The following is a 25,463-nucleotide window of genomic DNA, read 5'->3' as shown; positions in this document are numbered from 1 at the left end:
TTCCCTCCTGCCTGCACAGGCTGGGTTTGGTGCTGTCCCTGAACTCTTAGGGACGAGGCTGGGTCTGGGAGAAGCAAACCAACCCCATTTTGCCCCTGAGCCAGGGCAAGCTGCTGTAGCTGGGTGTCTGGGTGGGCACAGTTTGCTCAGCAGCAGCTGCAGAGCACCTGTGCCCTCTGTCTGCAGGTGCTGAGGTATTTCGACTACGTCTTCACCGGTGTCTTCACCTTCGAGATGGTGATCAAGGTAAGAGCCCTGACAGGATGCAGCATCCCTGGGAAATAGCTCAGTTCTGCAGTTCTGGTCCTCAGTTTAGAAGGTGGTGACCTTAAAGTCTGGTTCTCAGCAGTGCTGGTCCAGAGTGCTCAGCACCTCCTTTATCAGCCCTGAGGCTTCCACAAAATACCAAGTCCTACACCCAGGACACTGGGATGTGTCTGCAGTGTCCCTGTCCCCCAGCTTGGAGTCTGAGCTGCTCATCCCCTGCCTGTTTTTCTCTCTGTATCTCCCCTCCAGATGATTGATCAGGGCTTGATCCTGCAGGATGGCTCCTACTTCCGAGACCTCTGGAACATCCTGGATTTCATCGTGGTGGTGGGAGCGCTGGTGGCTTTTGCCTTGGCGTAAGTGGCCCTTGTCCCTGTCAGCTCCATGCCTCCCCTGGGGTGGGAGAAAGGTGAAACTGTGTGTTATGGCTACTAGACTCTGATTTTGTTTTATATTTTATTTCTCTGCACCCTTCTGGTCTGGCTCCTGGCAGTGGTGTGTGGCTGCTCCAGAGATGTTTCTCCTGGTTTGGCAGAAGCTGGTGAGAAAGCAGGCAGGGAGCAAGGCAAGGCAAGCTGGAGATGCTAGGAAGAAGTTTCTGGTGCAAGTGGATTTGAAACAGAGCAGAAGGGGTTGTTAGAGAGGGGGGAAATGGCCTAAAGGTGCCAGAGCTGGAGTTACACACCTGCTATACATCTTGGGGTGCACAGAGACAGCAAAAGCACAGCCTGCCAGGTGGAGCTGCCCTCTGAACACATTTGTGCTGGACATGGTACCCCTGGCTGGTGAGTTTTCTTCTGGTCTGAGGAGGACATTGGTCTGGAGCCCTGCAGGAGTGGGGATGAGGCTGGTGGGGTTTGTGCCAGCGTCCTCTGAGGCATCACAGAGAGGGCTGTGTGCTTGCCCTGCAGCATCCCCGCTGAGCATTGCTTGGAGATTGGGCCCTGGCACTGAGCTTGTGGCACCTGTGGCTACTGGGATGTGCCATGGAGGGCAGGAGCACGCAGGGATGAGTTTCCTGCTGCTCTGATGTGCCCTGTGCTGCTGGCTGGGGCAGGGGGTGCTGTGACAGTGTTCACAGGGGTCTCAGGTTGAGGGGAAGAGATGAGGATCTGACTCCACGTTTCAGAAGGTTTGATTTATTATTTTATGATATATATTACATTTAAACTATACTAAAAGAATAGAAGAAAGGATTTCATCAGAAGGCTGGCTAAGAATAGAATAGGAAGGAATGATAACAAAGGCAGCTGTCTCAGACTCTCTGCTTGAGATAGCTGGGCTGTGATTGGCCATTAATTAGAAACATCTAACATGGGCTAATCACAGATCTACTTGTTGCATTCCACAGCAGCAGATAATCAATGTTTACATTTTGTTCCTGAGGCCTCTCAGTTTCTCAAGAAGAAAAATCCTAAAGAAAAGATTTTTCATAAAAGATGTCTGTGACAGGGTGCAGAGAGCTCAGGGAGGGATGTGTGGTGCCGAGGTGGTGCTGGCAGGGAAGGAGCATCCCCTGGTCCATCCCCAGGGCTGTGCTGCCCCACTGGAGGGAGAGGAGCAGAGAGGACAGGCTCAGGCTCCTTTGTCACGCTGTTGTTCTCTCTTTGTGCCTGTGACACTGGCAGCAGTGGCTGCTGACAGGGGAGGACGGGAGCCTTGGCGACAGCTCAGGTACCGTGCGGGGCTCTCGGGGTGCCCACGAGGTCCCTGGATGGATTACAGCCCATAATCCATCCCTCCCACCTCACCCCACATTGGGCAGCAGCTCCTTCTCCTGGTTCTCACCCATTTGTGCCCCTCTGGCTCGTTGCTTGTGCCTTCCTCACCCTCCTCACCCCATTCCGCACCCGGTGCCTCCAGCCCCTGCTCTCCCCTTGGGAAGAGCACGGGAGAATTCAGCTGGCCCAGCACAGGGATGGAGCAGCCCCTGGGCAGGGCAGGGGGCTGAGCACAGACCCCAGCATGGGGAAGGGGCTTGGGGCAGGTTTGCTGCCTGGGGACAATGCTCTGAGCCTCTGGGAGGCCACATGGGCCACCACGAGGGCGGATGGAGCATCTCCAGGGTGTGGCTGATCCCTGCTCTCCAGGACAGCCCCTCAGTGTGTCCAGCAGGGCTCAAGGGCATCAGCAGCCTGAAGATGGTTTGAGGAGGAGGGAAAGGGAGCATTTTCCTTCCAAGGCAACTTCCATCAAGAGTTTTGATGGCTGAAGGAGCACAGGTTGTTGGCTCAGCCTGCTCCTGGGTGGAGGGGTGTCCTCACCTGTGGTGTTTGTGAGGGTTCCCAGGACAAGGTGAGAGATGAGGATTTGACTCCATGTTCTCAGAAGGCTGATTTATATTATATTATATTATATTATATTATATTATATTATATTATATTATATTATATTATATTATATTATATTATATTATATTATATTATATTATATTATATTATATTATATTATATTATATCATATCATATCATTTTATATCATATCATATTATATCATATCATGCTATACTAAAACTATACTAAAGAAGGAGAAAGGATACATCAGAAGGCTTCACAAGAAAAATCATAATGAAAGCTCCTGATTGACTCAGAGAGTCCAATACAGCTGATGGTGATTGGTCATTAATTAAAAACAATTCACATGGAACCAACCAAACATGCACCTGTTGGTAAACAATGTCCAACTACATTCCAAAGCAGCAAAACACAGGAGCAGCAGTCAGATAATTATTGGTTTCATTCCCCTCTGAGACTTCTCAGCTTCCCAGGAGAAAATCCTGGACAAAGAGGATATATCCTTAATATAATATAATTTTTCAGAAAATATTGTGGTGACGCTCACCAGTGCACAGGAATTGCTTACTGTCCCCTTGGCCTCGCCCCACAGGGGTGGCACAATTCCTGTGGTGGCCCTGCAGCTGGCAGGGCATGTGGGGGAGCTGCCTGGCACCTTCCAGCTCTGCTTGGCACCTGCCTGCTGAGGGAAGGATGTTCCCTCTGCTGAATTCTCGAGGGTGAAGGCATGTGGAGAAGGCCTTGGCATCTCCACACACACACACACACACACACACACACACGTTTGCAGCGAGCACTGGTGTCCCCTGCTCTCTCCTGCAGCTGTAGCTGGGTACATCCTGAGCTGCTTGTGCCATGGATGGGGATTTTTGTCATGTAAACCCGCAGGATTGTCCGTCTGTCTGCCCCGCCTCCAGCCTGGCTCCTGCTGGAGGAGATGAGCTCATGGCTTCGGCAGTGAAGGGAACAAAGGCCCCACGGTGATTTCTGATGGGTTCATGCATTATAAAGCATTTCTAAGAACTCGGCAGCCCAGGGAGCTGCAGGATATTCACCAGCTCTCCTTGTCCCAGCCTGCTATCCTCCCTCTCAGTCTCCCTCCTGATCCCCAGGGGAAAACTCTGCTGCTGATGTTCCAATCCATCTCCTTTTCTTCTCCCTCTGTGAGCTCTTTGATGTGGGGCCAGGGCACGGGGAATGTTCTGAATGTTCTTCTCCTCCTCCTACTTCTCCTTCTCCTTTCTCCTTCTTTCTGCTTTTCCTTCTCCTCCCTCCTTCTCCTTTACCTTCTCCTTTCTCCTTCTCTTCCTCCTCCTCTCCTCCTTCTCCATCTCCTTCTCCTTCTCCTTCTCCTTCTCCTTCTCCTTCTCCTTCTCCTTCTCCTTCTCCTTCTCCTTCTCCTTCTCCTTCTCCTTCTCCTTCTCCTTCTCCTTCTCCTTCTCCTTCTCCTTCTCCTTCTCCTTCTCCTCCTCCTCCTCCTCCTCCTCCTCCTCCTCCTCCTCTCCTCCATGCTGCTGGGTGGGAGCAGCAGTGCCTGTGGAGTGTGGTGATTTCCTGGATGAGATCAGCTGGTGCCTGAGTCCTGCACATCCCAGCAGGAATTCTGGGGTGTGCCCTGCAGGTTTCCTGCCCCTCCTGCCTGCCCTCAGCACTCTGGTTTTCCCACAGGGATGGCCGTGGGCAAAGCAGGAGCTTTGGAGCTGCTTCAGCAGTGCCACCATCACCCACAGGCTGTGTGTGCTACATCCAAATCACTGACCACCAAGTGTCCCCCCACAAAGCCATCTCTCTGTGAGCCACTGTGGCGTGTCCACTGCTCCCTCAGAGCCACAAATCCTGGGAGAGTCTGTCTCCATTCATCTCTGGCTCTCCACGTGGAAAGCTAATCCATCAATCCATGCACAGCCTAAATAAAAAGCTGTAAATCTCCAAGGAGTTCAAATTAAATTAGCTGAAATAACCAGAACCACAAGTAAAGACCCTGCTGGCCTTTGCCTCCCTCTGAGGCTGCAGTTCACAGCAGTTCTGCAGAGCTGTCCAGGGCTGGTGGAAAGGTTGGTGCAGAGGTTGAGTGGCCAGTGTGGAGCCCTGGGTGTGCAGGGGCTGATTACCCAGCAGAGAGGCTTCTTTCCTTGCAGCATCTCCTTGTGCCCACTGGGTCTGGAAGAGAGAAGGACCCCTAGGTACTGCAAAATAACCTGGTGTGAGGCAGGTCAGGGCACCACAGAAGTGCTGCCAAGTTAAATTGTCACCTTTTCAGCACACCTCCCTCACGTTGGACTGACACACAGCCGGGGGCTGGGGTGAGTTTGATGTGTTTTAGGAAATGTTTTACTTAGAGGCTTTGCCCCCAGTGCTGAGCACTCTGTGTGCATGTGGCAGGGACTTGGCTCAGACAGGGACAGAGGCTTGGTTACAGCCAGGGACCTTGGAGCCCACCTTGGCTTGTCCAATTGGAGCATCCTGCTGGCTTGCAGGAGACCCTGCACTGCAGCTCAGGCTCAGTGGAGCTCTCAGCGGAGGTGATTTAGCAGAATTTGGATGGGAACTATTGTGGCTTGCAGGTGGCTTCCCTTGGAGGCACCTGCCTTTGGCTCCCTGACCCCACAGCTCCTGGCTGAGGAGGACTGTGCCTTCCTGCTGCTGCCCCCTGTCCCACTCCATGCAGGTTCCTCGTGCAGCAGAGCTTTCACCACGTGCCCCCCACCCAAAACCTCCAGCAGGAAGGGCAGGAGAGGCTTCTGGAGGGGTCCCTCCCTGGAGATGTGCCCCATCCTGAGGGCTACATGGTCTACACACTGTGCCTTTCTCCCAAGGTCTGGGGTGGTGGGCAGCTGCTGCAGGGTCCCTGTGCAGCTCCCCTGACCCTTTTCTCACCTTCCTCCTCTCTTTCTTTCTTTTTCCACCTCTCTGCTGGTGCTGCTCGCTGGCTGCTGGGCTGGATCGCCGACAGGAATGCTTTGGGGTAACTATGGTGCTCGAGGCCTTGTGGCATGCTGCTCCTGGGAGTGCAGGGGGGTGGCTGCAGGTGGAGCTCAGTCTGTCCCACACCTGGGCTGACCCTCAGCTGCGTTTTCAGGGGCTGCAGCACGCTGCTCTGCAGGCACTCCTGAGGGCTGAAGGGATCCCCCCTCAGCAGGTGTCAGACACTGCACTTGGGGTGACCTTGGTGACAACTTGCACCAGCTGAGTGCTGCCCTCAAACCCTCACCCCAGCCCTCAGTCAGGTGCCCCAGGCCTTTATCCAGGCCCTATTTCTGAGCAAAACAGGAGCAAAGTGAGTCCTAGGTCCGTCTGTACAGTTGCTTCCCATGCATGTGAGGGCTGTGCTCCTAGGGAGGGCTATTAATTAGTGGTTTTGTTTACATCTCATAATGATTAAGCCCATTATTGTACTCCCTGTTGCATTAACCCTCGCCAAGGAGCTGTGTAATTGGGAGCATCTGTTGTTGCAAGTAATTTCCTTGACGTTTTTCGAGGGTGCCTGGTGGATCCAAGCTGTGCCACCTTCACCAGGACCTCGAGATCCAGGCTTTGGTTAAAAAAGAAAGAAAAAAAAAAACCCACCTGGTATTGTGGTTAGGGGAATAATCCTCATATGCAAGAAATGAGGGTCATGAGGGGGCTTTTAAAGAATTCTCCTGGTAAGCTCTGCCTCCCTCAGCTGATTTGGGGTGAAGGCAAGAATAGCTCTGATCTGGAGAGACCTTTGAGACCCTCCCAAGGGTCCAACCCCTGTCAGGGACACCTTGGTCAGGGACACCTTCCACTAGACCAGGCTGTTCAGGACCCCATCCAGCTTTGCCTGGAACACTTCCAGGGATGAGGCACCCACAATTTCCCTGGCAATGTGGACCCCATTGAGCAAACCTCCCTCATTTTATTCTGCATTTCTTGCAACGGGAAGGAAACAATTGCAGCAGTGGTGACCCTGCACAAGCCCTGTTTGCAAACAGTGTGTGCCTGTGCCCTGCAAACCTCCTGGCACTGCCTGCCCCAGCCCTGCACTGCTTCCCACAGTGAGGGGTTTGTTGAGGTCACTGGAAGGGTGCTAATCCCAGGAAAAAGGGGATTGCCTTGTTTTCCACCTCTGCTGGCTGCCGGAGGAGCCACATTGAGGTGGGCTGAGCGCTCAGCAGAGTTTGTGCCCCTTCCTGTTCCCATCTTCACACGTGCTGGGTGGGTGTTGTTGGCAGTTCAGCTCCCCAGGGCACCAGGTCTACAAGGTTATTGTCTCTCTGTTCCATTTTTGGGTGTGTGTGCCTCCCTCTGACATGGCAGGACCAACAAGGGCCGGGATATCAAGACCATCAAGTCCCTCCGTGTGCTGCGGGTCTTGAGGCCCCTGAAAACCATCAAGAGGCTGCCCAAGCTGAAGGTAATGAGCTCCATCTCCTGCCTTACATCCTCTTCTCCTCTTCCCTGGGAGCAGGGACCACCCCAGTGATTTGTTTGTGAGCAATAAATGAGTTGTTTTCAAAGCTTTTGGGGTGTTCTAGGAGCCCCTTGTGTCTGGAGGTGCAGTGAGTTTTTAAAAGCAATCCTGGAGCACTGCAAGGTGTCCAGAAGTAGTTCCTCTGCCAAGGAAAGTGGGGCTTGAGTGGACAAAATGGAGCAAGCCCAGATGTTCTCCTGAAAAATAGGCTGCCCTGGTTTTGGAGAGCTCAAGTCTCTTTGGGAAGTTTTTCATCTTTCCCACCAGAGCAGGTTGCAAACAGCTCAGGGTTTTGTGTGCTGTGCTGTCATGGTGTTGCACTGGAGAGGGATTTCCCATCTCAATAATTGGATTTTTTCTGCATCGCAGGTAGGATTATGAATTTCCCTACCTTAGCTCATGGGATACAGAGCCAAAAAAGAATATGAGAACAAGGAAGCCCTTTTTTTAAAACTTGTAAGTGGTTTGGCTGATTGATGAGACCAGGGTGCCACCCCAGAAACATGGGGGATGACCCCAGCTTTTCTTCCTGATCAGTGGATGGAGTCAGCCTGTGTCAGCTCCTTTCTGGAAGTGCCTGTCTTCATCAGGGATACAGGGATAAGGAAAATGAAACCTGGTCCCATGAAACAGAGATCAGGACAATCTCCACTTGAAGTGCTGTGAGAGCCAGGGCTGAGAGCACTGAGGAACGTGCTGCTGTGGCAGGCAGAGGTATTTGCTCTGCCTTGCTATTGGGGTGATGCAAAATGATGAAGTGCTCGCTAATTAGTCTTGAGTGCTGCTAATTGCATCATTAGGATGGTCCCCCATCTGCTTCCCTGGTTGCAGAGAACACTGAGGACACAAATATCCATCCCTGGTGCTGTCTCAGGGGCTGCATGGTCCCTACACGTGTGCTGTAGGTGCTCTGGGTGTTAACCTCATTCACAAAATAACTTTTGGCCTTGGAGAAGGCCCAGCTCTTTCCTTCTTTTCCCAGCAAGTAACCTGGTCTTGGTTCAGGGTTGTGGGTTTCCCAGGGTGAGCTCTGCCCTCTCTTCCAGGCTGTTTTTGACTGTGTAGTGACATCTCTCAAGAACGTCTTCAACATCCTCATTGTCTACAAGCTCTTCATGTTCATCTTCGCCGTCATCGCCGTGCAGCTCTTCAAGGGGAAGTTCTTCTACTGCACTGACAGCTCCAAGGACACGCAGAAGGACTGCATGTAGGTGCCCTGGGGAGTAGCTCTGGTGCTTCTGACCCCTCTGGCAAGGGCAGGGCACTGGGTCGTGTCTGCTGTGGGTCCCTGTTAAGTCCTTGCTCCTGGGGACAGCATGGGCTGAGCCCCATCCCCAGAGCTGTGGCCCATCCTTCTGTGGGGTGCAGAGCCCTTAATTTGCTCCTGTTCTTTCCTCCTTCTCTTTTCTGTTTTACTTTCCCTTCCTCTCTACTCTTCCTCATGGCTGAAGGGAGGAGAGGTGACCCCCACACACACCTGTGCTGCCCCCAGGATTGAAACCCACCATCCCACACTCTGGCAGCCCAAAAACCCAAGGTCACTGCTCCCTGTCCTCCTTGCAGAGGGAACTACGTGGACCACGAGAAGAACAAGATGGAGGTGAAATGCAGGGAGTGGAAGCGGCACGAGTTTCACTATGACAACATCATCTGGGCTCTGCTCACCCTGTTCACCGTGTCCACGGGCGAGGGGTGGCCCCAGTGAGTATTCTGCTCCTCTGTCCCCTCCCATAGGGGTGGTCACCCTGTTGGGGTGGTCAGGTTACACCCAGTGAGACTGAGAGAGGAGCTGCTGGGCTGAGAGGCGGAGAGAACAGCAAATTATAGCCAGCACAAAAGGGGTTTTAGACCTGCTATGAGACAGGAGCTGTGGCTGGGATTAGCTTCTTCCTTAGGGACTGAATGATGGAAAATGCCTTTTCTGTGTGGCCTGGAGATATGTTTGAAGTCAATATTAGGGATAATGGTAGGACTGGACCTCTCTAAATGCCCATGTGAGCTCAGGCAATATTTTTTCTCAGTGTGCAGAGCACGGGAAAATCCATTTTCCATCAGGGAAGCGGCAAAGCACCATAAAACAAAGTGTAGCCATTTAAAAGGGTCATCCTTGGAAGCAGATTAGGACAGAGCTTTACCTTGTCATTACACAGGCGTGGACAGACAGAGCTGGGTCACATTGGAAGTGATGGATGTATCCCTGGTTGCTTTTCTCCACCTCTCTGCCCACAGGGTGCTGCAGCACTCGGTGGATGTGACGGAGGAGGACCGTGGGCCCAGCCGCAGCAACCGCATGGAGATGTCCATTTTTTATGTCGTCTACTTCGTGGTCTTCCCCTTCTTCTTCGTCAACATTTTCGTGGCTCTCATCATCATCACCTTCCAAGAGCAAGGAGACAAAATGATGGAGGAGTGCAGCCTGGAGAAGAATGAGGTATGGTCTGGGGAGGGGGAACGAGGACATTTCCATGGGGTTTTCAGCAATTTGGGAGCTTGGAACTCCCTTGCTATCAAAAAGGTGAGAAACCCATGAGCCTGCTGCCTACCAAGATCATGAAGGAAGGAATTGTGGCAGCCACCAGCACCTCCCTGTGGTATTTTTGGGGTCCCCTGTGGCAGGAAGGAATGATAAATCTGACTCCACGTTCTTAGAAGGCTGATATGATATGACATTACATTATGTTATGTTATATATTATATTATATTATATTATATTATATTATATTATATTATATTATATTATATTATATTATATTATATTATATTATATTATATTATATTATATTATATTATATTATATTATATTATATTATATTATTCTAAGACTATACTAAAAAATAGAGGAAGGATACTTACAGAAGTCTTAACAAGATACCAATCAAAAACTCGTGACTCTCTCCTCAGAGTCCTAACACAGCCTGACCGTGATTGGTCATTAAGTCAAAACAATTCACATGTTGGATAAACAATCTCCAAAGCAGCACAAACATTCCAAAGCATCAAAACACATTTCACATTTCACATTCCAAAGGAGCAAAACACAGGAGAAGCAAATGAGATAATATTGTTTTCCTTTTTCTCTGAGGCTTCTCAGCTTCCCAGGAGGAGAAATCTTGGCGAAGGGATTTTCCAGAAAATACGATGGTGACACTCCCAGGTGTCCATGGGGGTCTGATGGGTGTTATTTTGTTGCAGAGGGCCTGCATTGACTTTGCCATCAGCGCCAAGCCCCTGACGAGGTACATGCCCCAGAACAGACACACCTTCCAGTACCGCGTGTGGCACTTCGTGGTGTCCCCGTCCTTCGAGTACACCATCATGGCCATGATAGCCCTCAACACCGTGGTGCTCATGATGAAGGTGAGCTGGGGCTCAGAGGGAGGCTGTCCCCTTCATCTGGAGCAGTAGGATCAGTCAGGATGGGAGCAGAGGGAATTTTGGTTGTGGAGATGCTTTGAGACAGTGTGTGAATTCCCTGGGCACATCCCCGTGAAACAGCACAGGACCCAGACAGGAGGTGGCACCTTTTCTAAAGGAAATGACTCAAATTATTTAGAGCTCTTAACTACTGCAGGCAGACCTGGATTTCCTCTGTGCTCCCTTCTTAGAAGGAGTGGCATCTGTCCTGGGAGAGGGGTGGAGAGAGTAAGGAGGAGATGTTCCTGATGCCTCCAAGGCAAGGAACAAACATGGACCACCACAGGCTTGTCCTGAGGGAGGGGTGAGGAAAAGATGGAATTCTGGAGGCAGCCAGGGCAGCAAACATAGGCCATGTCAGGTCTGTGCTGGGACAGTCACCAGCCACGAGGCTGGCAGGCCCCTCCTGGCTAGTGCTGTCTCTGTTTCCATCAGTACTATTCTGCTCCATACACCTATGAGCTGGCCCTGAAGTACCTGAACATTGCCTTCACCATGGTGTTCTCCCTGGAGTGCGTCCTCAAGATCATCGCCTTTGGCTTCCTGGTGAGTGCCTGCTCCTGTTCTTTAGGAGGGTGTTAATTTGCACTTTGGCAGTGCACAGATCACTGAGGGAAGGTGTTAATAACGTGAGGTTGCTGCTACTTATTTTGGATCCTGGCCTGAGAGCTGCTTTTGGGCTGGAGTCCTTTGGTTCTCATTGCACTTCCCAGTGCTGGGGAAAGCCACACTGCTGCTTTACTTCTTGCCTTGTGCTCTGTGCCTGGGCTGTGCATGTTCTGTGCTGCTGTACATGCTGGGGGCTGTGCTCCCTTGTTTCCCCAAGTCAGGAGGTGCTGCTGCACTTCTGTCCTTGTACTGTACCCAAGCAGCAGTGAGACCTCCCTGATTGATTCACAGTGCTCAAGCTCCCAGCTGCTCATTTGGGATCTGAAACCACGGATTGCTCTTTCTTCAGCTATTCCTTGCTGCTTATGGGAGACAAAGCTCACTGCCAGGAGGGTTTCTAGCCACCCTCCTTGCTCCCAGTAGCACCAGTCATGGTCATGTTTGGTGTTGTGCTAGCTGCTGTGTATTTGGAGTTTTTCACAAATGGGACAGGACTGCTGGGTTACATTCCTTGAGCTTTATTGCAGCATCAGCTTCATTACATGCTTGAGACAATAGAAAGATGGCAAAAGCTCACGTCTTGCCAAAAACAGCCAAAGGTTTCTTTGTTACAGAACATTTAAAAAACTTTCTAGCTAATAGCACATTGCTAAAGCTTACAGATGATTGTTCTATCCAATCACAAAAGCACACATACACCTGCTTCACACAATGCTTGCTTGTCTACTCTCTCTATTAACAAGACACAATACTTCATTATTAAGCTTAAAACCTCCTACTATCTCGCTAAGCATATTTTTCTGCAGTCTTAAGGTCCATCTTAGCCAAGCCTAAAACTCAAGCTATTGTTTCATGTCCTTGCTTGCTGTACTATTGTAACTTTTTCTGCTTTCAGACTTTGCAGCTGTAGCTAGTTCTAATTTCTCTGTTCTGTTTCCAAGGCCTGCTTTTACATCTTTCTGAAAATCTTCTTACCTTTACTGTTTCCCACACTGCTGCACAAACAGCAGGGGCTGAGATGTGTCCAGGTGTCTGTGAAGAGGAAGGCAAAGCAGCCTCCTGGCTGTGAGGGTCAATGTGCCGAGCTGTTGCAGCCTGACCTAGGCTGTGGCTGCTTTTCCTGCTCCCATTTGCCAGGGTGGTCTGTTGGAGGCATGAATCATCTCCCAGGAAGAGCTGCTTGCTGCAGGCATGCTCAGGTCTGCCAGTGTCTCAGACACAGGACGGTGTTCCAGACTGTGGCTGCATACAAATGGGCTCTGAGGTCTCCACCGCTGCCCATGAGCAGCTTTGGCCTGTGGCCCAGCCCCCTTCAGGCCTGCCATCCCTGAGCTCAAATCCACGTTCCTTCTCTCCCTCTTTCTTTTGCAGAATTATTTCCGGGACACCTGGAACATCTTTGACTTCATCACGGTCATCGGCAGCATCACGGAGATCATCCTGACGGACACCAAGGTGAAGCAGGGGCTGGGAGCAGCGGGCTGTGGGGTGGTGCTGGAAGCTCCCAGCTCCCTCTGACCCTCTCATCTCCCCCCAGCTGGTGAACACCAGCAGCTTCAACATGAGCTTCCTGAAGCTTTTCCGGGCTGCTCGGCTCATCAAGCTGCTCCGCCAGGGTTACACCATCCGCATCCTGCTCTGGACCTTTGTGCAGTCCTTCAAGGTCAGTCTCATGTGTCATGGCCTCTTCCAGCTGTCCTGGTTTAGGGCAAATTTGGGAGAAAACCTCGAAAAGGGGGCCCCTTTCCCCTAACCCTAACCCTCCCCAACCGGTTCGGGAAGGATTCCTCTGAGAGAAGTGGAAAGAACCTGTTTATTTAACAGGCACAGCACCCCCAGCACACAAAAGGAACAAATCAGGTGACACCCCTCTGTCACTGCTCTGAAAAAGATGACAAATCCAGAAAGTCTCTCCTGGGACTGGTCACTCTGTTGCCAGTCCCTCGGGTGCTGGGGCAGCTGCTGCAGCCACAAGGTGCAAACTCTCGGTGTTCCCAGGTCCCAGTCCAGAGCAGGTTCCAGTAGGTCCAAAAAAGGGAAAGGAGAAACAGTCCAGGAAAATTTGGACTGCTTAGCTAAACTAACTAATGAGTAGAAGCAAGAGCAAGAGTAAAGCAAAAAGCAAAAGCAGCACCATGTACTGCCCTGTCTGTGTCCTGCCAGCCGTGGGGGAGCGGCTGATAGCAAAACCAAAACAAAACATTCACCTTTCAGAGCCAGTCTTGAAGGCACAGAACATAATATCCAACATAAACAGAACACATGAATGGGGATACAAGCATCAAAACATCACCCTAGGACACCAGGCTGCAGGGATGCCGTGCTGCTCCCAAATACAGGCTGTTCCCAAGGCCTTGTAGGAGAGTTGGACCAGCACATCTCACCTGTGTGTGCTGTACTCCTCTGGGGCTGGACCTGTGATAGATGAGGTGACTCATCTGCTTCTCTTGCAGGCACTCCCCTACGTCTGCCTGCTGATTGCCATGCTTTTCTTCATCTACGCCATCATTGGGATGCAGGTGAGACAGACGTGTCCGTGTGTCCCCCTGGCACAGACAGTGACACTGACACGTCCCCAGTGTTGCACACGGGAGCCAGCCTTGTGCCTGTCTGTCATTGCTGCTCCCAGACACAGTGCCAGGAGGGTGCTGAGGGTGGAACAGCTTCTCTGGGAGCTGCAGGGCCCTGGGGACACTGTCGTGGCTTGTTCAGTCCAGCCCCACAGCTGCCTTGCCAACTGGTACCTTTGGAGATGTGGCCCTGGGGGCTCAGCTGGGTGCCTGCCATACATTTGTCCCTGTAGCTGTGCTGCTGTCAGTCTGTTTGGGTGCTCACATTTGGGGCCCTGCCCTGATCTCCCAGCTGCTGGGGAGTCTGCAGAGCAGGGGGAGGCATCAGCTGGTGAATAAGAGGCACGTGAGCCAAACCCTTCAGCTCCACACGTGCTGCAGGGCTGGCTCGCCTCTGCTGTGACTAAATCCCACGCTGGAGATGTGACAAAGCATCCTCTGGGGATGTGGAGCTGCCCTATGAGCTGCCACAGTACCCAGTGCCTCATTTTGGGGTGACAGAGGCCCCTGGCTTGTGCTGCTTGGCAGCTCTGCTGTTTAGGATCTTCCAGTGGCTGATTTTTGCCACCCTGTTCTACTCACCTGAGCATCAGCTCCAGGTGTTCTCCTAAACAGCCACCATCTGACTCAGCCCCCCTCCCTGCCGGGTGGTAGTATTAGATTTATTTTTTTTTAATTTTTTTTTTTTTAACACCATTGTGAACAAATCCCCAAGCAGTAAAGTCTGTGGGCGTTATTTGAGCAAAATAGCTGGAGGCAGAAAATATTCTACAATTACACATTCCAAAAAACCTGTACAGGGAAAAAATACTCTGCAGTTGGTGTATTTTTAGGTTCAGGGAAAGGGGAATAAATATTTAACAGTAATAACAGCACATATTTCCAATTTGAGGCACTTTACGAATGTCTTACCACAGCTTTGGCTGAGGTTGTTGTTAGATTATTGCCCATAGTTTGATCTTTGTTGCCTCTCCTGGCCCTGGGGATGGTGGGGTCTGTCCCTCCCTCCCTGAGCCCTTCCCCAGCCTGTTTGCAGAGCTGTGCCTGACCCCAGCATCACAGACCATTTCTCCAGCAAGGGAAAAGCTCCTGGGAGTGTCCAGGAGTGTGACCCAGCACCCACCCAGGACGGTGGGACCTTGTCCTGCTCCTCCAGCGTGGTTGGGGTCACTGGGTGCTGTGTGGTGCTCAGACGGCATCGAGGGATGGATGGATGGATGTGGAATGGTTGGACTCAGCTGATCCCAGGCCCTCCATGCTCCTGTTTCCATGGCAGCTCAGCCTCTCGCAGCCTTTGCCACCCACAGCAAATCCCTGCCAAGGAGAGCAGAGTCTCCTTCCCCCATGGCTGCCTGGCACCAGCTCCTTGGCACGCTGGCTGGGCACCAGCCTGTGTTTGCTGGGGCACTTTTCATGCAAGCACATAGTCACAGGATGCTTTGGGTTGGAAGGGACTTGAAAGGCCACCTTGTCCAGCCCCATGGCTGGGACATCTCCAGCTAGATCAGGTTGCTCAGAGCCCTGTCCAACCCAGCCTGGAATGTTCTCAAGTGTAGGAGCGATGGTGGGTGGACGGTTGGGATGGATGGAGAGCAGAGATCTCTGCAGCCAGGTCTGGAACTTGTGGGTTATTGCAAAGGGCCTGGGTGCAGGGCCCTGCTGGGAGCTGCCAGCCACAGCTCAGAGCAGGCCCCAGAGAAGAGAGTAGGAAAGAGGATGAGAGAGAGAGAGAATAAAAGAGGATAAGAGCGTAAGAGGGTAAGAGGGTGAGGTTCCCGTTACAATACCATAAATCTTCTTCTGTGCTGAATATTCTAATTCTCACTAACCAATCTAATACAAGATACAAATCCTATAGCATTTACATACAGCCTATAAGAATCCTTACATTACCATGCTGTGTTACATTTTAAACCCTAAAAACTCCTCTCTAGGATCCTTCTGCCAAGCTGTAGGGTCTGCTCTGACCCTTGGAGCTGTCTGCAAGCAGAGGGTGTTGTTTCATCAAAAGGGGATCACCTTCAGCTGGCCATGCCATTGTTTTCCAGTTGTTCAGTAACTGAGGTATCTCAAAGCTTGCTTTCATTTCAATCTCACTTATAGTTTCCATATTCTCAAAATCTTTTGCCAGGCAATCATATTTGTAAGGCTTTCCTGTTTCATCTTCCCCAACACTCAAGGATGGCAATGCGAACGTGCAGCTACTTCCCTGGCTGACGAGCTCTTGCCTGAAGAGCTGAGCCCTTTTTCTCCCTTCTGCAGGTTTTTGGCAACATCAAACTCGATGAGGAAAGCCACATTAACAGGCACAACAACTTCCGCAGCTTCCTGGGCTCCCTCATGCTCCTCTTCAGGTGAGCAGCCGTGGAAAACACTCCTCTGCACGCCAGAGATGTTTAATTTGGGCAGGGCGTGGTGAGGTTTCTCCTGGGGGCACCCTGGCTCAGTCCCGTGCCAGCAGGAGCTGCTGACAGGGCTGTGTTGGGGACAGGAGTGCCACTGGAGAGGCGTGGCAGGAGATCATGCTGTCCTGCCTGGAGGGCAAGGGCTGCGAGCCAGACACCACGGCCACGTCCGGGCAGAACGAGAATGAGCGCTGCGGCACCGACCTGGCCTACGTTTACTTCGTGTCCTTCATCTTCTTCTGCTCCTTCCTGGTGAGTTGCCTTCTCCTCTGAAGGCTCTGGGGATCCCCCTTGTCAGCCATCATGTCATCTTCCATCACCTTCCCACAATCACTCTTTCTTCTCTTCCCTTTCTCTGCTCCCTCTCCCCCACTTTCCCCCCACTCTCTCCCTTCCCTTCTCTGCTCCCTCTCCCCTCACCTTCCTTTCTCTCTGCCTTTTCCCCCTTTGATTTAGATGCTCAACCTGTTTGTGGCAGTCATCATGGACAACTTTGAGTACCTGACACGGGACTCCTCCATCCTGGGCCCTCACCATCTGGATGAGTTTGTCCGGATCTGGGCAGAGTATGACCGAGCAGCGTGGTATGTAGCCAGCTCCTTCTCTCCCAGCCAACCTCTCAGAGCTGGTTTTAAATCAGGGTCTCTGTGTTCTCCTACTGGAACTGTAGTTCTCAGTGATGTCTGGGACAGTCAAGGATGTGCTGCTGTCACCTGTGGTCATTGCAAGGGCAGCAGCTGGTTCTTGTGCTGGTTGGTGGCACAGGCGTCTTGGGTGATGTTCAGTTTGCCATGGGGTGTTCATCCTGAGTGCTGGACGTTCCTGCTCTTCCTCTCCTCCCTGCCCTGCAGGCAGATCCCTCTCAGCTCCTTTCCTGTCCCCAGCTGGGAGCCTTTGCCCTGAGACTGGCTCCATCCCTTGCTCCCCAGCTCCTGATAAGAGCAGGGCTGAGCGGGGCTTGTTCCCACCATGGGGATCTGCTGGGTTCCTGCCAAGCCACCTGCACAGAACCTTGTTTGGGGGATGTTTGGGGAGCTGTGTCCTGTGCTGGCCAGCCCACTCACCCCTCTGAGGTGGGAGGGCTTTGGCTGCTGCACTCCTGCCCTTGCTGATGAGGACCTTGGAGAGCAGGGCTCCTGTTTGGAGGCAGCAGCCTGTTCCATCAGTGGTGGGGGCTCACAGGGCCCATACACACCCTGGGTTGGTAGATTTTGGCTCTGCTCCTCCTGCTGCTGCTGCAGAGGCCTTGCTCTCCACTGCTCCTCCTCCTTGGACGGTCCCAAGCATCCCTGGAGCAATGGGGGACCTGTGGCAGCTCTGGGAATGTATTTGCCCCTCACTCAGCCCCAGCCCCACCAGGGTGTCTCGTGTGGCCCCTTCCAGAGCCCAGGGACTTCCTGGGGCCGTGATCCACCACTGCCAGGGAGCCTGTGCTATCTTAACTCTTGGCTTTGGCACCCCCACACACTCCCTTTGGAGACTCCTTGCCTCCATGTCCTGCCCTCAGGAGACCAGCCCCAGACAAGGTATTTTTTTTATGCCCAATATCAGCTCCAAGCAGAGACAGGAGAGGAGGTGGAGCAGTGAAACACCCAGCTGCTTGCTGTGGGGTGGCTCTTGGGAAGGGTTTTCTCACACTGGGCACTTGATGGTGGCCACTGGCCAGTTCATGATGGCCCATGATGGAGCCACTATAGAACAAGCCTGAGCTGTCCTGTCCATGCCATGTGCCCCTCTGATTCCTGAGCAAGCCATGCTTGTAGCCAGTGCTTAGGGGACACAGGAGACAGTTTTGGCAGCCCTGGCCCCTGTGCCAGGCCAGGAACGGGTGAGTACATCCCAACAGCTCCCAGCGCATCCCAACAGCACACGGAGCTCTCCTGGGGACAACATCCAGCACCAGGGGGAGCAGGGATGGGGTTTGAGGTCTGGTTGGTTCTTCACCTCTGGCCAGCAATGGAGAGGGGATGGGAGAGGATGAGGAGAAAGAAACCAGAGGTAAAGGCACCTGGGGGTCGGACGGTGACGCCGCTCTTTGCCTCCCCGCCTGGTTTCCCTCCCAGCTTGTCCAAGGATGCCCGGGAGGCTGCAGCAGCTGCACCTCAGCACTTCCACCCCACGCTTCCCCAAGGGCTCTGGGCTGGAGCAGAGTGGGGAGCTCAGCATCCTGCACCCCCTCCTGCCAGCTCTGTGCCTCGGCTGCTTCCTCGTCCCCGCAGTGCCGGAGGATACGGCCGTATCCTGGGATGGCTGCATCTGGGCAGATGTGCTTCCCTGGGAGGAAAGGGGGGGTCTGTGTGTGTCTGGGCAGGTTTGCTTCTCATAATGTGCACCCTTGGCAGAGCTGGGCTGGTGGTCAGAGCACAGGAGTGGACTGGAGAGCCACAGCCAGGTGCCACAGCCAGCAGCTGGTCACATTATCCCTCCCTGTCTCAGGTTCCCCAGATCTTGGAGGCACGAGTGGCTCAGCTGCCAACCTCACTGGGACCTCGTGGCTCTCAGAGGGTTGGCTGTGTGAGGACAGGGGCTCTGGTGACGTGATGGGGCACAGCTCCATGGCTTAGAACTCCACCAAGCTGCAGGCTCACCCTGTGTAAAATCCCAGCCCTCTCCCACCAGGCCCAGGGGTCAGGGGCACAACGAGGAGGGGTCGCCACCAAAACTGTCCTTCTCCAGAGTGAGGATGGGACAGTGTGAGGAGATAAGAGCCAGCTCTCATGGTGGAAAAGGCAGTAGCTGATGCTCACAGCTTTCTCCTCCTCTCTGGGTCTGACAGAGCCAGAAGGAGAAGAGCTGGGGGTCTTTCCCCTCAGACAGCCCCAGCATCCCCCCGTTAAGCTCTCCACCCTCCCCTCCACCCTCTCAGTGTCCTATTAACCCACCTGTGCTTCCTTTGCAGCGGCAGGATCTCGTATAAGGATATGTACAAATTAGTACGGGTGATCTCGCCTCCTCTGGGCCTAGGAGAGAACTGCCCCTACAGGGTGGCGTGCAAGGTTTGCCTCCCAGTCCTCCGCCACAGCCTGGCCACGGGACACACCATCCACCCTGCTCCCCGCTCCACTGCCACCGCGCCTCCCCAGGGAACCCTGACCTTGCTTTCCTCCGAGTTTAAAGAGGTCCACTGCCTCCCAGAGCCAGCAGCTGTTCCCCTCCAGGGGAGGCATCAGTGGGGCCAGGGGGCTCAGAGCCTCCTGGCGTGGGTTGTGACAAATTGTGCCCCCCGGCAAAGCCCCCCGGCCCCGGTTCCAGCGGCGCAGAGAGCCCCGAGGGGCGCCAGCCCAAATGCCACCGTCCCTGCTCGACTTCTGCAGGCACCTCACGGGGGACAACGAGGGGTTTGGGAGGGTTTTGTTGGGGACTTTGCTGTTGTTTTGGACAGGGAGGGCTGGGGGAGGGCGAGGAGGTGCCCCCTGTCCCTGGGGGATGCTGTGCTATACCAAACAGCCCTGCCCTCGAGGGTGGCACTTGGCAGGACAAACAGTCACGTCTCTGAGGAGCAGGACTCTTGCTAGTCTTGCACATAGCTCGCTGGATTGGCCTGGGAGATGGTGACACCTCTGGAGCTTGGCAGCTCCTCTCCCTTGAGCTCAGCTCCTGGCTACTGGCCTGTCGGGATCTTCAGCTGCTCCGAGTGAACTCGAGAAAAGTTCCAAAGTCTCTTTTCTTAGCTCGGCACTTGAAGAAGGAGTCAGGGCTCTTAATTTCTCAGTCTTAAGGTTGTTTATTTTATCTTATCTATAAAAAAATTTCTCTTGGCTTGCTGAGGTCAGCTCAGCAAGACAGTGTGAGGCATTCTGCCTGCCCTTGGGGCAGTGTTATGTCTTTATACTAAAAACTACGTATACAATGTTTACAATTACTTTCCAATACCTATCACTTATGTTAGACAGTGAGCTTCTATTTAAACCAATCTAAAAGTGCCAACATCACAGCAGAAGATGGAGGCCAAGAAGAAGAAGGAAAAAGGCTGGACACACCTAGTTCTTCCATCTTGCCTCTTGAACCCCCATACCAAAAACCCTAAAATCTACTTTTCCACTCTGTGATAACTTCACTAATATTCTACTTAAACTGTTGTGGCTTGCTGATCTTCATACAAGGTTGGTAATTTGCTCCACGGGTCATAATCAAACCCACAGGGGCATTCTGGGCTCTGTGCCAGGGTCTCTGAGCCCCCTGGCAGGGCTGGGCTGCTCAGGACAGACAGAGGGATGTCCTGGGTCCTGACACTGGCCCTGAGTCCAGGGCAGCGATTTGGTCTCCTCGTGTCTCTCTGACTTGAAGAGGGTTTTTTTTAATTTTTATTTTGGGGTGACACTTGAGCAAAATCCCACATCTGCTGCATTCTCTGAAGTGCCATGACACCTTTGTCTGTGCCTGTGGCACAAAAGGATGAATCACAGAGCTTGCTCTTCCTTCTGCATCCCTCACGGCTCCTGAGGTGCACGAGGGAGCTCAGACAAGCCCAGCCCTTGCTCTTGCCTCTGCAGAGGAGGAGGGTTCCTTGCTGCAGCGTGGTGCAGTCACCACATCCTTCTGGAAACATCAGGAAGGCTTTCCTTCCAGATGCCACCCCTGGAAGAGCTCTGCCACCCTCCACAGCTGGGTGTAGGGATGGTTTTGCCAGAGGCAAAGCAGCACAAAGAACACAAGGCCCGGATGATTGGTCACCTCATTTAGGAAGATGGATTTAGGAACAGGAGATTTCTTGCAAGAATCTCAGATGGGGTTATCTGTTCCAGGAGAGGTTTCTTGGAGTCTTTCCACTCTTCCCTGCTGCTGCATCCCTGGCAGAAGATGGCTGAGGACACCTGCTCGGGTCCCTGCAGGCAGGAGACACCTTTGGGAGGGGCGCTGAGCCCTTCTCAACAGGGCTCCACTCTCAGGTGCTGCTCTGCCCAGCTGGATCACCTGGGACTCACAGGGGTACCTGCAGTGCTTCCTTGGAAGAGGGAATCCCAGAGCAATCTGATTTCTGCTGGCTGTGGATGGGCAGAGCAGTGAAGGTGGATAAACTCTGGGAGAGGAGGAAGCAAGGAGTGCTGAGAACAGCTTCTGTTGTCATGTGGGGGAGACATCCCCATCCCCATCTCTACCTTGTGTTACCTCGGTCTCCTCCTCCCTGTGCAGGAGGTATTTCAAGAATAGGAGATTTTCAGGAGTTCCTATTGCCCTGGAACAATTCCCAAAAGATGAAAAAAAAATAAATCCATGTGGATGTTGCGTCTTGGCAAGATCCCAAAATGCCAAGTCAGCTTGCAGACACCTTTCAGTTCAGTGAGCCTGCCCTGCCTGCCAGGTGAATGCTCCACAGATGATATCCCTGTGAGGTGAAGATAACTTCACCTCTTCCTGAATCTACTCTCACAGCACTCCTGCTGCTCCCTTCCTAACAGCCTGTGGGGCACAGCACTTATTTCCTAACCACAGGAGGAAGATGTCCTGTCTCCCACATTTCCTCCTCTGCCACTCGCAGGCTTCTCTCAGGACCAAGCCATTAATACCTGGTGGTTTTACAGGGTTTACAGAATCACAGAATAATGAATAATTTAATCCCTGGTGGCCACCTTGTGCTGTAGCCATGGGTCACATCTCTGTCCAGACACGGATGGATGGGTCAGATCCCCCATCCTGGGTGTCCACCAGCTCTTGGGAGTCATCCTGATGCCTCAGGTTTGAGCTTTTATATTTTTCAGATTCTGTGCTGCTTTAGTGTGTGGGTCTGGGCTTCATATCAGGGGATGGTGAGCTCTGTGCACAGAGCAGGGAGACAAAACAATTCCTGCTCCAGCTGGGGACCAAGGACAAATGATCCAAATCTCAGCCCCAAGAGCACAAACAACGTGGAATGAAGAGAGAAAAACAAGAAGGATGGGACTGCATGGGCTGGAGCTGTAATTGTACAATTAACTCCAATGTGCAAATGGAGCAGAACTTATGGAAGTGTGAGATCTCATGACCTGTTGTCCATTTTGTGACCATTTTGGTTCATCTTGGGTGTAGCCTTGGCTGGGCTCTTGTGCTGCCCAAGGTGGATCCATTGAGGCCTCTTAATTAATCCCTGCTTTATTCATTAGCTCAGTCTCTGTTCCAGCTCAGCCTTCCCAAGGCATCAATCCTGCTCAGATGGATTTCATTCCCTGTGCCTGCCTGTGCTTCACTCCGTGGGGAAGTGGTGTCTGGGCACAGCTGTGCTGCTCAGAAAGCTCCAAGATCTCTGCTCTGAGGAGCAGCAAAGTGTGGAGTTCTCATGGGATCCCTCTTGGCCACTGAGGCAAACTCTTCCTTTCCTGGACTCCACTCCTCCTTGGTTGTGTGGAGAATCTCAGTCTGAAAGGCAGGGCCTGTTTTGTGCTGGGTTCCCCAAAATTCCCCCTGCCAGGAAGGATGGCTGGAAGATCACTGTCTTGCTTCCTTTTTTGCACTGAGTTCATGCATGAAAATTGTAATGACCTCACCCTGAGCTGGTGCTCATCCAGCCCTGCCAAGGTGCTGCTTGTGGACTCCTGGATATTTCCTCTTGATCATCCTGCTCATCATTCTCCAGAGCTCTTATCAGCCATCTTTTGGGGTGCCTGCACCCCAAACAGCTCCTGTCACCAGTTCTGTTCACACCTGAAATGTCAGGACTTATCTTGGTAGGAGCCTTTTTGACCAGGAGGCTGCTTCCAAACCCTGAGGAGACCTCATCTCCCCTTTCCACAGTGCTCTCAGCACATTCTAGGCAAGAAGCCAAGATCCTGTGGGAACCCTTAATTTTTTTGGCAGTGCCCTCTCTCACAGGGCACCCCAGCTGAGATGGGCTCCTGTCTGGCACTGAGGGTTGATGCCTTTGGTGTCACGAGGTGATTTGACCATCCCAAGCCTTGCAGTGGCAGGGTGGGGTCCTGGCACGAGGGGATGAAGAGGTGAGCAAGCCCAGGATCCCTGGGAGATGTGAACGTGCAGAGAGAGGGAGGCACAGCCCAGCTACCCCAGCCTGGCAGAGGGCAGCCTGGGGTGGCCAATTTTTGGTGGCATTCCTTGCTCAGCAGTCCCAGGCAGGTCCTTATGGAGCAGAGGAGGGGAGGAGGGAGGGCATCCCACCCTAACTGCTCCCGTGGGGAACCCAAACCAACCCCAATGTTGGAAGGCCCAAACAGCTGCCTCTGCTGAGACTCTTTAAACTCCAACCTGGTGGAACTTGCAGCCGCATGTGGGAGAGAGCCAGGGCGGGAGCATGGCATGCCCAACTTTTCCTCCCGTTTTTTTTGTTCCAGCCGATTCAGCATGCCTTTTTTTGCACTGCTGCATGGTGGGGAAGTGCTCCATCCGCAGAGCCAGACGGAAGCAACTGGGCATCTTCCTGTGACAAGTGACCCTGGCCCACTGCCTTCTATGCAAGATGCTGCCTCCCAATTGCATAGACCCCACCAGCTGGGGATACACAGCCTTTGGCTATGGGTTAGGTGGCCATGCCAAGCAAATACCAGGCACCCCCGCGGGAGGGAAGAGGCTCCGGAGGCCACGGAGCGCCGCGGTGCAAGGCACCCTTATCTGCAATAACCCATGGCTCGAGTGCCGTGTATCTGATTTATACCACTCGCACACAGCCCTGGAACCTGTGGGACGAGGTGGGGGCTCATGGAGGGCTTTAGGAGAGGGGTTCAGAGCACAGGACTCGTCCCAGGCTGGTAGCGAGACAGGCGCTTGAGGCCAGCAGCAGAGAGGAGAGGGGTGAGTCACTTTCTGCCAGCATTCCTGGGTCTGTGTGAGCAGTGCTATAAATCCACATCAGGACAGTCTCTCATGTATGATTTGCCTTGATTAACGGGTTTCCTGTTCTTTTCCTGTTTGTCCGTTTGTTTTTTTCTTTTTTTTGTTTGTTTTTTTTTTCTTCTCTCCTGTTTTTTCCTGTACTATTTTTCCGTTCGTACGTTTTGTTTTGTTTGTTTTTTTTTCCGCTCTCTGGGAATGCCTCCTCTCTCTGCATCTCCCTCCCTCCCCTTCCCCCTCCATGAGCAGTGGCCGAATCCATTACACTGAGATGTATGAAATGCTGACTCTTATGTCACCACCGCTAGGCCTCGGCAAGAGATGTCCTTCCAAAGTGGCCTATAAGGTAGATCAACCCTTCCTTCTCTGGGGGTCAGAGCCCTGCAGGAGCCGGGCCACCTGCGGGAGGTGGGGAGCTGGGGACTTGTTGGGGTGTCCAACGTGTGTTTGGCTCACTGCTGGGGAGCCTGGTGTGCCCACAGGAGCCCTGGCCACGCTGGCTGGTCCCCACGTGTGTGACAGTGACAGCTCGAGGGGAAAAGGAGGGGCAGGATCAGCACGAGTGTGGAAGTGGGAGGGCTGCAGGAGGTGAGGTGAGGCCACAGCTAGGAGGGTGAGATGTCCTCAGGAGCTCATGCCAAGGGGCTTGGAACCATCCTGATCCCAGCCAGTGCAGAAGCCCATGGAGATGGGAAGCAGGTGGGCAGTGGGGACAAATCCCAAATCCCATAGGAACAGGCCTGCTGTGCATGAGGAGCCAGGACCATCAGCAGGGGCTCTCCCTTTCTCTTGCTTGTGCAAGGCAAAGCCAGAGGCCTTCCAAAGGCAGCTCTGAGTTGTCCAGTGTGCCCACAGGAGCCCTGGCCATGCTGGCTGGTCCCCACGTGTGTCACAGTGACAGCTCGCAGCTCCCAGGGGAAAAGGAGGGGCAGGATCAGCAGGAGTGTGGAAGTGGGAGGGCTGCAGGAGGTGAAGAACAGCCCTGTAGCACAGTTAGGAGAGTGAGATGTCCTCAGGAGTTCATTCCCAGGGGCTTGGAACCATCCTGACCCAAGGGCAGAAGCCCACGGAGATGGGAAGCAGGTGGGCAGTGGGGACAAATCCCAAATCCCAAATCTCATAGGAGCAGGCCTGTTGTGTGTAGGAGCCAGGACCATCAGCAGGGGCTGTCCAAGCCCTTTCCCTTGCTTGTGCAAGGCAAAGCCAGGGTCCTTCCAAAGGCAGCTCTGAGTTGTCCCTCCCGCAGTGGTGGCTGTCAGTCAGTCCCAGCTGCGGATCAGGCTTATGGATCAGGAACGTGGGAAGCTGTGGAGGATGTGCAGTGGGAGCTGTGTGGCTTTCTGAGGGCAGCAGCTGCCAGGACAAGGCCCAGAGCTACAGGAGGAGCTGTCGTTGAGGAGGAAATTGGGGTTTTTCTTGGCCTTTTAGCAGGGATAGCACCTTTGGGTTCCTGCACACTTCCAAACATGCTTCCACCCTCTCAGGCTCTCACGTGTGTGTTCACACAAGCATACATCCACCATCACACTTTCCCAGGGGGAGAAAGGGAGGCTTGAAAGCAGGAAAGGGATGTGAGAAGCTGGGTGAAAAGGAATGGGCAGGGAAGGGCTGACCCAAGGTGTTCACAAAGCAAAATATACTCTCTGGAAAGTGGATCTGGTCACTTCGGTTTGCACCCCGCCTTGCCAGGGTGGGGAAGGAGCATGGCGTG

General features: G+C 53.1%; 1 protein-coding gene across 6 annotated transcripts in view; it reads left to right on the top strand.

Moving 5' to 3' along the window:
• Positions 1 to 25,463, top strand: part of CACNA1E (calcium voltage-gated channel subunit alpha1 E) — a 107,719-nt gene that overhangs the window by 67,527 nt on the left and 14,729 nt on the right. For 3 of the 6 annotated variants that reach the window (XM_036387995.2, XM_036387992.2, XM_054515722.1), the window contains 16 exons: positions 187 to 246; positions 517 to 623; positions 5,515 to 5,526; positions 6,843 to 6,939; positions 8,043 to 8,203; positions 8,560 to 8,697; positions 9,226 to 9,427; positions 10,189 to 10,353; positions 10,846 to 10,956; positions 12,391 to 12,474; positions 12,557 to 12,682; positions 13,473 to 13,538; positions 15,852 to 15,943; positions 16,081 to 16,246; positions 16,451 to 16,578; positions 18,894 to 18,990. In XM_036387995.2, the coding sequence (XP_036243888.1) occupies positions 187 to 246; positions 517 to 623; positions 5,515 to 5,526; positions 6,843 to 6,939; positions 8,043 to 8,203; positions 8,560 to 8,697; positions 9,226 to 9,427; positions 10,189 to 10,353; positions 10,846 to 10,956; positions 12,391 to 12,474; positions 12,557 to 12,682; positions 13,473 to 13,538; positions 15,852 to 15,943; positions 16,081 to 16,246; positions 16,451 to 16,578; positions 18,894 to 18,990 (1,812 nt within the window). Of the gene's footprint in view, positions 1 to 186; positions 247 to 516; positions 624 to 5,514; positions 5,527 to 6,842; positions 6,940 to 8,042; positions 8,204 to 8,559; positions 8,698 to 9,225; positions 9,428 to 10,188; positions 10,354 to 10,845; positions 10,957 to 12,390; positions 12,475 to 12,556; positions 12,683 to 13,472; positions 13,539 to 15,851; positions 15,944 to 16,080; positions 16,247 to 16,450; positions 16,579 to 18,893; positions 18,991 to 24,001; positions 24,099 to 25,463 lie in introns of all 6 variants that reach the window. The other 3 variants (XM_054515723.1, XM_036387994.2, XM_036387991.2) reach the window with 1 other exon arrangement.

Source organism: Molothrus ater, chromosome 9, assembly GCF_012460135.2.
Source record: "Molothrus ater isolate BHLD 08-10-18 breed brown headed cowbird chromosome 9, BPBGC_Mater_1.1, whole genome shotgun sequence".
NCBI lineage: Eukaryota > Metazoa > Chordata > Aves > Passeriformes > Icteridae > Molothrus > Molothrus ater.
Note: the sequence above shows the minus strand (reverse complement) of the source record. Positions and strands in the feature narration are given on the sequence as shown.